We start from the raw sequence: 11,857 nt of genomic DNA on the forward strand, positions 1-11,857 counted from the left end.
CCTCCGGGCACGGCATGAGTCTCGGAGCCCTTTTAGCGTGAAACCGCCACCACATGCAAAGCACGGGTGTTCTTCAAAAAAACTGCATCGAAACTTAAAAATCCCCCAAATGAAGACCCTCAGCAAGGAACTAGAGGGCTTGAAAGGTGTTGCTGTGGGAGCATCACCTTTCCCGTCGGAGCCCTTTTAGCGTGAAACCGCCACCACATGCAAAGCACGGGTGTTCTTCAAAAAAACTGCATCGAAACTTAAAAATCCCCCAAATGAAGACCCTCAGCAAGGAACTAGAGGGCTTGAAAGGTGTTGCTGTGAGAGCATCACCTTTCCCGCGCGCTGAAGCACGCTCGGCCCTGCCGTAGGGCTCCTGAAAACCCCACCTACAAGGGGCTTCTGTGAAGTTCGCTGGGGAGGTCAGTGCAGGCCTGGACGGGCAGGAGGGTGCCGGCCGCGGGGGAGGACGGGGCCCTCCTGCCGCCGGCCGGGTGGCTCTGCGGGGCTGGGCCCTGCCCCTACGGGTTGCTGATGCTCTGGGGAGGGGGGCACCGGCCGAGGGAAGGGGAACCGTGTCCAGCTCCGTCCGTCGTTCGGAGCAGCGGGGTAAGCGGTCTCGCGGAGGGGGTAAGCATCCGCCTGCTTACGTGTTTCAAAGTTGTTTGCGGCAGAAATCTTTGCTTTTCTAAAGAAATCTGTAATTCTTTTTAAAGTAGGATTTTTTTTTAATATATTGATATAGTTAGGTGGTGATACTCATGTGAGATACAGGCGGCTAACATGTTTCTTGGGGACACGCATAGAGGTGGCTGTAACTGGAAGGCAGACACTCGATATTTCCATTTTGTTTCCTCAGCCAGATGAGAGAATCACTTTTCTTCCCTCGCTTCCGGGCCGACACATTGTGCCGTGCGCAGGGTCCTCCTGGTCACATCCCTTCCGAACAATAACATCCTCTCAGCTGGCAGCTCCTGGACAAAAGCAAATGTTCCCTAACGAGGCTAAGACAAATTAATCGCAAAGTTCCCAAATAAAAGCTTGTATTTAAAAAAAAAAAAGAAAAACTTAAGTTTCATTTTGGATTTTAAACGGCATTTTCCTGTGGACATCCTGCAACTTGTATGAGAACAGTGTGCGTGTGTGGGAGTACTTTTTTTCTTTATTTCTTAATTTGGGGACAGAAGGTTCAACTGCGATTTAGGGATGCAGCGTGGTAACTTCTTAGAGACTGCTTTCGAGTCTGCATTACAGTCTGGCAGCGTTTAAACGGCCCCACAAGAGCACGCAGGCTTGTAGGCATGTTTACACGCAGTCCTCAAATACAAACTGAGAACATGAACTGCAAATTGAGGATAATCCAGGATCAGGAGGAAAGCTGTATTTATATAAAGTGCTGGAAATAAAGGCAGTTCAAAGACGTTACGTTATCTTGGAGGAAACATTTGAATTGCGTTGTAGGTTTTCGTGCTCTGAATATTGTGCTGTAAAACATGTCAGCGAGTTAGGATGAACCTTCATTCATTTTAGCTCTTTTTCTTCCCTGACCCTCCCACCTGAGAGTACACCGGCGCAAGAAGCAGGTTTCTTTCATTATCCGACAAGAAAATGGAGTTGTAAAAATGGTTTTGAGTAAATCTGTCCATTTCACGGTAGCGTGCTTCATACAATGCTGCATCCTTTGGTTTCCGCTTGAAGTAGACGTTCCAGGGGCTCGTTTTGTGCTGGAACAAGCTTTCATATTACCTAGGGGATGTTTCTGTATTCTCTCACAGGCACCGTGGGAGCAAAATTTGTCGCTGGGTGTTCTAGGGGTATTTAATAATGGTATTTGTATGGATGGACAATACCTGTATTAATGCCTTGATAACCTGTGCTGGGTAACCTAATTTGGCAAGCTTTTCTGGGAGTACACCCAGCCTGGCTTGTACTGGCAGGTTGGAGAAGAAAATAAGATTTTCTTGCGTGCCAAAGGACAACACGGTACTCATTTTCTTATGTCGGATGGGAGATTAAAATCCAGTATATCTTGTTGATTTGTCTTTAGCAAGTTGCAGTCACAGATTTGTACGGTGCAACGGTTAAGCATTCGCATTACCTCGACAGGGGGTCTCATCTTGCCGTTTCAGGTGGTAAATGTCTTTCATGAGAAGTTTTTAGAAATCCACGCTTAGTTTCGCTTACACCGGTTCGTCATGATGAAGAAAGAAGTGTTGCCTTCTATCTTAACTTGATGCCTCTAGCTGGGAAGAAATCCACTAATTGCAAATTATTTACTATTTTCTGAAGCGGTTTCCATGTTTGACATAGATGCAGTTTCTGTATCAAGACTCATTTCTCTCAACGGAAGTTGACTCACTAACACAGTTGCTCTTTATTAGTGATTAATTCAATTTTTTTCTCACCCCAAGCTGTTCTTGCAGGTATTTTTGTATACTGTGAAAAGGGCTCTGTTTGGCAAAGTGTACAAAATACAGCAAGTGCAATTCCTGGTTTGCATTCAGGTCGCCTGAGTTCGTTAGAAGACTCTAAAACAATCTACAGGGGATATCCAAAACCGAAAGAGGAGTAAGTAGCCCAGAGCGAGATCTTCGAGCAGGACGTGCGATAGCATCTAAGACTGGATGACAGTTGCTGAATGGCTGATGTCGCGACGCGTGTGCTCCAGTCGCTAGAAGGCTTTCTAAAACTCCCCCGCCTAAGGAGGACAACGAAGGCTCACCAACAAACGCGTCCCGTTTTTCTCTTCAAGGTGTTCTGATGGTGTCGGAAAGCATCGTTCAGGATGCTTACAGCATATCCTTGTTGGCCTTGTAACCCATACCTTGAAGGGAAAAAAAAAAAAGCGCTGTCAAATGACAGTGGTGGTACTTACCTGAAAAGACGGAGGCAGGTCAGGTTAGGATGACCAGCGTGGAGTTTCACTGGCAGAGGTCTTTGGAAGTAAGTAGAGCCTGCTGAAAGCAGGACACCCGTGGTTAAACCGCATTTTGAGGGCAGCTGGACGGTTATGGCTCGGTCACCAGCTTTTTTTACTGTTACTGGGCTCAACTGAGATCTTGAACTGAAGTCCCAGTTCTACTGAACGATGCAGAAAACCGAACTGTAACTGCGTCTTTCAGAGCAGAGGATGGCATGATAAGCAAGGGAACAATAAACACATCTTATAGCCGAGCTGAACTTGGCAGACTTAGAATCGGAGAGCAGGACTGAGCCACAGAGTTTTAGTAGTTCAGACTGAGATTTGGGAAAAATACCTACTTGTGCTACGTTACATATAATGAATTAACAACTTTAATATATTAAAAAGTCATAGCGGGAAGTGGGAACAAAGCTGACAAATGCTCACAAGACTTATTTGTATCATCTGTTTTTACTTAACTTTTGGTCATCATGCGTTTGCCTTCAGGGAGGTAGAAACGAGTGCTACAATTGTACGTAAAAGGCTGTGATACTTCCACGCCGGAATTGTTAATTGCTCTCTTACAACATTATATCTGTATTTAAATAGTTGCTTTGGGTGAGACAGCTGTAGTGACATACTTGTGAGAAATGCTTGAAGTCCAGGGTCAAGCAATGCTTAGCCCCTGCGTTACTTGCGCTCCCTGGAACGTTACTACTGATGGAGTCCTTGTGGATGCCCACGGTATGCACTCACACGCTTCAGATGCAATAGAAATAGTTTAGTAGCTCTCTCGGTTGCAGCATTCTCTGAGAAGCGTTAAACAGTCGTGAAGTTACTTATTTAACAACGTCAGTATTGCACGGGTCATTTTAGTTCCCCCCTCTGCCCCATCAGTCTGGGCATCAAGAAAAGTTCCGAGTTTCGACATTAAGTTCTCAATATCACCATTTTCAGTAAGCCCGGTGATAAAAAAAACAGTGCAGAATTCCTGGGTTTATCATGGTAATGCAATTAAACAACATTTCAGCGAAGAACTGAGCTCCTGAAAGACTGTGAGTGCCAACAAGCCTGACAGCACGTTCTGTTCCTTTCCTGAACACGAAGAGTTGCCACTGAGGCTCTCTGATGGTATCTGGAGTACAGGGACAGTAAGTACGGTGCATGTCACTTCTCAGAATCGCCCTGCGATCCATGCAGCACTGGGACTATCTTAGATGTTATTTCGCCATTCCTATTTAACTTGACATGACACCTACCACCGTGGAGAAGGATATGGGAAAAACAAGATTGTCAAAGCAAGTCTTGGCAGTAGTAGAAGTTTTCAAGGCCTCGCTGGCTGCTTGCGCGTGAGTGAGGGGCCAGTGGCCGGATTGTCCTTCTCTTGACTGCGATTTAGAGAGATGAATGTTAAACCCAAGCTCGTTAAGGTGGTGGTTTTCAGTGACTGAGGGACCTGTCGCTTGTTGCTGAGGCGTACCTTTGGCCGCCTCGGCGCCGGGCAAACGGCTGGAAGCTGATTAACATTTTAGTACTTGGAGCATGTCTGGGTATTGAGTCCTGGGAAATTTCTGCTTCCAGCACTGAGGCGGTTCAGCTCTGCTGCTGACCTACGGCACCTGCAGCGCCATTTCTTGGTGCTGGTAAATGGGAATCGGGTCTTTCCCCGGCACTTCTGAATTTGTCACCCTGTTTCCAATTGTCCGACTTTGCCAAACTTCAACTGTACGTAGGCTGAAACTTTTCATCTTGGGCTTAAGGTTTAAGTCTCTCTGGGAAACCTCAGTCAAAACAGTGCGTGTTCTTTTGAACCCGGGGTTAGGATGTGGTTTTTTGTCTCTGTTCAAATACTCTCGAAGATGTTTCTTTGAAATCGTTTGTCACTTCAGTGCTTTGGGACTGGAACTCCAGTTCGGGTAGGGGAAATGACCTCTGTGTAGAGGATGCCTGCTGTGTTTTGGTTTTACCTCTACCTTCTATTCTGGTTTGGCCAAATATATTGATGTTTGTAAAAAATGGATAGCATGTGCTCAGTAAAAGTCATTCTGGTGTGTGTGTGTATCTTTCTTTTATACCAAATAAAATCTGCACTGGTTTTATCTTCAGTGAGCATGCTCAAACCTCCTTCTTTCCCACAGAAAAGCTCAGTGTGGTAGAGGACATACAGCAGTGGGAATCAAAGCCATGTAACTGCGGCTGGGGCTGCGGCGCTGGGGCTGAGCAGGGAGGAGTCTGCCATTCCTGCGCTCCCACTGATGCCTTCTCCTCTAGCCCCTCTTTCCCTGTTGCTGGTAGTCCTAAGGAAGACGCCCGAATCCAGTGTTCAGCTTTCCAGTGCTTAATAATGGAAAGGACTACAGGTGAGGAGATGACATTGATGACGGATGGGGTAAACACGAGGGGGCAGGGGCAAGGAATTGCTTTTGAGTTGTAGAGAGCCCGACTTGTTGGGCAAGGGGCTTGGGTGTGAGAGGGATGAGGGACTGGGATTCAATGAGGAGGGGCAGCTGGATGCTGTGACTGGTTTAATTGGGAAAGGCAGCTAGGAGCATGTGGGAGGGAAGGAAGGGACATGGAGAGAGCGAGCTGGGAGGAGAAGTAGGGACCAGGAGCTGGGCTGCAGTGAGGCGCCGAGAACTGCCCCGAGAGCATTGTTCGGAGCAGATGGAGGGGGAGAGCTCAGGGGGATGGAGAGCAGGGTGAGGCCGAATCCAAATTGTAGAGGGAAAACTGGTAGCCCTTCAAAGTCAGGTCTTCCCGCTTCTCTGTTCAAATGGCTGGGGAGGCGAGAGGGGGGGGGGGGGGGGGCTGCCATCCTCGGCCTATCCCCACAGACAGTGCGGCTCCGGGCTTGGGCGGTGGACCAGCCCCTCCGGTGGACTGCTGGTCCACACAGCAACGGCGACTTGCCTCCTGTTATCCCTTTCTCAGCCCATACAAACACATTTCTCCTGCAAATCAGACTCCTCTCTTCCCCTCTGCATAAGGAATTTATTAACTGCCCCACAGCTCTCCTAGCAGCATCGGGGTGGGAGGCATGGGAAGAAGTGCTCTCCTGCAAAACTGAAGTTGTAAAGCTTGAGCTTGTAAAAATAGAGTCTTCCCCCGCCTCCCGATACTGTCAGGCTCAGCTTGTGAGTACGAGGGATGATGTGAGAGCTGTCTCATCCAGCTGCCTTTGCCTGAGGTGCATCTGGGAGTGCCTTTGCGATGCCTTCTGCAGTGGGCATCACCACCAGCCGCCAGAACAGAGGGGTCTGGAGGAGGTCCTTGTCTGTGTCCTTGGCTCAAGTGACAGATGTTTGCACACTGGATTTAAAAGTCCCAGTTCTAGCAGTGACTCAAGTGTATATCACTGACATCTATTGTTTTCAGTATGAGCTTTTTAAAAAATGCCAGGAAACCTCTTGTACGCGCACACTGTTACAGAGACGTTCAACGTCTGTGCTCCAAAGTCAAGCACTGAAGGAAATCTGCTGCCTCCCCTTTCATGCTCCTTGACGGTCATCTATCGCTGGTGGTTGGGTTTTCTCCTCTACAGCACTTGGTCAGCGCACCAGGTTAGACCCACCTGGGGCAGGAACGGATCATGCAACACGTCCGGCACCATGAGCACTGCCTGGTCTGTGGCAGAAGTTAGAAAGCACGCAGGAATCCGGTAGGAAACTGAAGGAGGAGAACGGATGGGGGCAGTGTCTCATGGTCGAGGTATTCAAAAGCTCTCAGAGGAACTGGACTCAGTCCCTGGCGCCAGACTATCTGTGAGATGTTAGACAAATAAGTTAGCTTTTCTGAAGAGGCCAAGTCCGTACTGGGCTGCCAGACGCTGAGTGACACATTTGGTATGCTGGCAATGGCTTTGCAGAACTGCTGTAGCAGCAGTCAGTGCGTGGGTGTGCCTGGTCGGGGAGCACCGGTGGCTCACGGGGGGGACTCTGAACCCCTGAGCAAGCTAGTTGCGAAAAGGGCAAACGTACGGTGGCATTAACATGTTCTTTCTCCTAGTCGCCCAAGTCCCAGGGGGATGAATAAAGCTTTTTAATAGATGCAGAGACATGTCAAGTGAAATAACAGCCCTCTGTCTTGGAGAAGACTGAGCTGTGTGGTTTATTTAGCCTCAAAATCAAGGTTGAAAGAGGACAGCGGTGCACAGCAGCATGAGCAGCAGTGTCGGAGAGAGGTAATCAAGCCATGGACAATACTGGCATAGAAACAGATGAGCAATGAATCACTTCAGCCTGGAAGTTGGGAGAAGTTGTTTTTATTTTAACCATGGGAACAGCGTGGCTCTAGAGCAGGAAGGGAGGGGAAAAAAGACAACTCATTTTAAGAGACAACTCCATTATTTTAGAAATAGAAAGGAACTGATATGGTAGACAACCATGTTATGGCAAGACATGAAGCTGTGTGATCCAGGAGCCCTGTGGTCTGTGGAAAGTTCTGTACAGAGCGCTGAAGTCTTCTGAAAAATCAGCTTTACTGTACAAAAACACCCGAGCCCCTGGTTTAAAGATGCTTTGTACATTTTGTTTGTGCTCCGTGGAAAGGAGGCAATGCTGACCTTCACGGAAACGCTGCAGAATAGTTTGTTCTGGAGTACTCTGCAATACGTTAATGTCTCATAACGTTTCCTAGGAGGAAATCTGGTAATTTTGTCTTTGCCAGGATTTGAATAAAATATATCAGAGCTGTACTATAAATCAAGAGGACAACAAACCCCACACCATTGACTCAGTAATTTTTGCCCTGGTTTTTTGAGAAGACAGGAGCTGAGGGGAAAGGAAAGGCGGTATGTGTTTGTGTAAGCCAAACCGGTGTGGCTGTTCACTTGCACTCCCAGCTGTGTGGGCAAGCGTAGGGTGTGGGGCCATACGACCCTAACACTACCCCAGCTGTGCATGAGCCGTCTTGAACGTTTTGCCATAGATCCATGAAATGATTAGCATTAGTTTGTTTATGCACACGCATGAAACAGTGCTAGTTTCAGGTGTGCTCTGGATAGCATTTAAAGTGCAGCAAAGGTGTAAGTGCACTTGTTAAAATAATGGGAAAGGGCTGCAGGAGACCAGCCTAAGTACAGCAGAGGCCTCGCTGATGGAAGTTCTGGAAATCTTTCCTCGGCTTTTCTCAATCATTTCAGCTGCTGCTTGAGCAGGGGTGACTTGGGTGAATTGTCGTGTTTCCCCGCCCCCCCCCCCCCCCCTTCACAACACCCCCCCCCCCCCTTTTTTTTTTTTCTAAAACCAGTTTAAGAACACTTAGTGATACCCGGCTTTATCTCAAATGGTGTTAAAGACGATAGGATGGGACATTTGTCACCTGTCCCAAGTTGTTCTTAAAATCATCAAGGATGGAGACTTCCTATCCTCCAGCAGTCATTTACTCCATTATGTCAGTACGTCCATTGTTAAAAACTGCTCTCAATCACCTATTTGAATCATTCTTGATTCAGTTTAAGCCTGTTACTTCTCTTACTGGATGCAGACAACAGCCTGCTACCATTTCTCTGTGCTAACTTGGTCTTACCACAAGCATGTAATTATATGGGTTTTTTTAACATAACAACAACCCCCCCCCCAACTAATTAGCTTTCAAGCCTATTAGTTTCCAATTCAGGTCTCAATTTTACAATTCTTGTTTTGATAAAGTGCTTTGGTTCGTTCATCCTTTCATATTGAGCAACTTCCATACGCCACCTGACTCAAGCCCCAGTTCTGCCTTAATGCCACCAGATCAGATAACCAGATAAATATTTCAGTCATTTACATAACCTCAATTTCTTGCATGAAAAGGGGTGCTTTTCCTTACCTAAAACTTGGTCTTGGCTGTTCACAAAGGTTTTTATGTCTAAGATGTGGAAACTGATAGAAAGCTGGACCCAGCCTCGAGCTGCTTTCTGATCAAGTGACTGCTCGTTATACTCTGCAGCAATGAGGACTCACTTCAGTATGAATTTCATTTTGCACCTTAAATCGTAAATGGGAAACCATATCTTCCTATTGATTCTCAGTAAATTCTTAGCAAAATATTTGTGTTAGTTGGCTCTTCTAAGAACTTACAATTAAAGCAGTTACATTCAGACTGGGGGTAACTAGCCAATATTTCTTAAACCTTGTTCCTTAGTGGGAAAGGAGTTAAAATCTTGACAAGTGATATAAGTTATGTGTAGCTGCCTTGATACTTCCACACTGGAAAATGGCCATCCTGTTGCTTTTAGCTCTCCACTGTAGGCTAACGTGCTGCTCGTAAACTGGTAATGCTAACCTTGAAGAAAATAGCTAGTAAGCAGTTTCAAGACTGAATAAACTCGGCTTATTTCTAAACTGAGTTTCAGGTTGCTTGGAGCTGTCGAAGCTTGTCCGGTCATGCCTGTACCTACAGCTCCACGGATTCCTGCCAGGAGGAATTCCAGCTCCGAGACACTGAGCTCCCCAGGGCTGCCCCTGGAACACTCTTCAGCGGGTGGAGGCACAGAGCAAAACCCCTTTACTGGCTAGAGAGCAGGTGGGTGACGCCCCATCCTCATGGCAAAATTTCCACCCTTCTGAAGAGTCAGGCTGTGCCTTTAATAAAATTTATTTTGAAAATCTTTACTATTGCATGGGAGAGGAATCTCCGCAGATAAGTGGGGGAGAAGTCTCTCGTGATCTGTTACAGAACAGCTAGAATAATTTTGAGGTAGACATTTAATTAATGCAACTTTTTCATCTTCTAACGATGCTTTGATCTGGGGAACGCAGAAGCAGTATAGGGCCCTACAGAGTAATTCCCGAGACTTATTTCTGAATGTCTGCAGGGCTTCATCACTGCTCTACCCATGAAATATTCATTCCATACTGAGTGGTTTTAAACCAGTGAAGGTAAAAACTATCTAGGGAAGATGATAGTTACTCCTTAAACTAAACCAGCTGTAGTACTAGAAGCATCTAACTGTGAGCAGTAATTTGAATACCTGTAATGGCGTAAGTGCAGTTAATACAGAGCAAAATTTACCTCCTTTGGACAGTCAGGTTTTGGAATAACTGCCAAAAGGTAAAATTAGGTTGATTATTGTAACCACGTGCTCTCATACCTGCATAGTATTACTCTCCAAACAAAGTGCAAACTTCTACAAGAAAAAAATGCGCATCCATCTTTGCACATTTTCTTGGCTAAAGGCCCAGGATGGACCGCCTTCTTTTTTAGAAGCATTTTTTTTTTTTACTTACTGCTGGCGCTGCCCCACACAGCTATGGCATCTTTGTTGAAGATGGACCACCTTCTTTTTTAGAAGCTTTTTTTTTTCTTACTGCTGGCTCTGCCCCACACAGCTATGGCATCTTTGTTGAAGATGCAGCTATTGATAGCTTTAGTAACCTGAGGGTAGTTTTGTTTACATTTGCCCATAACATTGCAACAGTTAATTCCTTCCTAGCGAAGGGAGAACAGCAGGAGAAGTTTGACGGTGTTCCCTTCTCCTCCCTTTCTAAATACCGATAGCCAGGGTAAATCCTGTTTATTTTAGCAGTGGGGTTTTACCAACATGCGCGTTACTTGCGGAGACTGAGGAGACTTTTTCCCATAGTCTGTTAGACAAAACTGCACCTACGCACCCCTGGGCTCTCCTCCCTTTCACTGCCTTAAACCGCTCCACGCTGCTGCTTCTGCGGGGTCTAAACCCAAGTTCCTACTGTTGGCTGAAAAGCCCGACCAACAGATACATACAGTTGAAACTCCACTCTTTGGCTAACCCAGCCGGCACTTGGTTTCTCAAGGTCTATCTGGGTAGCGAGGGACCCGGGTGGGAGCAGGCGGCTGGAGCTCCGCGGCCATATCCAACCCCGCAGCAGCTGGCTGGTCCGGCACCCCGGCAGGAGGCTGCCTCCGGCACGGCAGAGCGCACCAGGAAAGCCCTGCCTCCTACCGAGAGCAACTCCTGTTTGCCGTTTTAAAACCCGCCATCGCCACGCAAGACAAACTCACCGGTATAATAGGACAGAAACAATTTTCTGTATAGGATGACTAGCGTATAGTGAGAGGTGGGGTGTGACTAAGCACGGAGAAGAGCTCGCTCCTCTTTTTCATATAAAGACTAAAAGCACTGCCAGAAAGACGAGGTTGGAGTTTCTACAGAAAGACAGACACATTTCAGTACTGCAGTTGATACTGAAAATTTCACGCCATAAACCAAGTTTCTGTCTATAGCTGGGGCATGTGTTTAGTTACTCATCCTTTCTAGAATAAAGCGTGTTTTCAAGATAGCCGTAGTCTTACCTCAGGTTATGCCTCCATTTTTCAGATAGTATGTAATCATTTAGTATTTAAATACTATTTCTTGTGCCGTAACAGGAGAGCAGATTCGGTTTCATTTAAGATTTTTAATAGAGATGGATTTGATAATTTTATTTCGTTGATCAGATGGCTCAGAACACATAGCGTATTTAGAAAAAGTCACATTTTCAAGCATTACACTACACAAAACTGAATGTAAGCTGTCACTTCTTTTTTAAGAAGAAAAAGAAAAAAAAAGGAAAACATCTCCTAACTTCAAAAACACACATGGCTTATGTTACTTGAAGAGCTTTGCAGAAATCACTTTGTCTTGGAGTGTGGATTAGTTTAGCAGGAACAGTTTTTACTTCATGAACCCACTCTTGGTTAGGGAAAACACGAGGCAAATGGATTAACAAAATTCAGTTTCTTTGAGAATATTGAACTCGGTCATATCATCGGTGTGTTAATCTTGGAACAGAAGCTATGTTAGATTGAGAAACACTTAAACACCCTTTATTGATTGTATTTAAGAATACACAGAATGGCTGGGGTAAAGAAAGACAGCGTGCAGAACGTCTGTAGCTCTTCAAGCACAGTTTAATTCTGATCACCATCTCCTATCAGTATTTCCATTCCTCCCTTGTTTGATCCAGTTCAAACATTCAGCTGATGTTAGCATACTGAAAATTCACTGAGTACCCTTAAAAAGCCTAT

At 46.1% G+C, this 11,857-nt stretch overlaps 1 protein-coding gene across 1 annotated transcript in view; it reads right to left on the reverse strand.

Moving 5' to 3' along the window:
- TUBGCP5 (tubulin gamma complex associated protein 5) overlaps nt 1–10,831 on the reverse strand; it is a 68,712-nt gene extending 57,881 nt beyond the window's left edge. Inside the window, exon 1 of the mRNA XM_019472614.1 lies at nt 10,794–10,831. Within this exon, the coding sequence (XP_019328159.1) occupies nt 10,794–10,831 (38 nt within the window). The remainder of the gene's footprint in view (nt 1–10,793) is intronic.
- Nucleotides 10,832–11,857: the final 1,026 nt, after the last annotated feature.

Source organism: Aptenodytes forsteri, unplaced genomic scaffold, assembly GCF_000699145.1.
Source record: "Aptenodytes forsteri isolate BGI_AS27 unplaced genomic scaffold, ASM69914v1 Scaffold212, whole genome shotgun sequence".
Taxonomy (NCBI): domain Eukaryota; kingdom Metazoa; phylum Chordata; class Aves; order Sphenisciformes; family Spheniscidae; genus Aptenodytes; species Aptenodytes forsteri.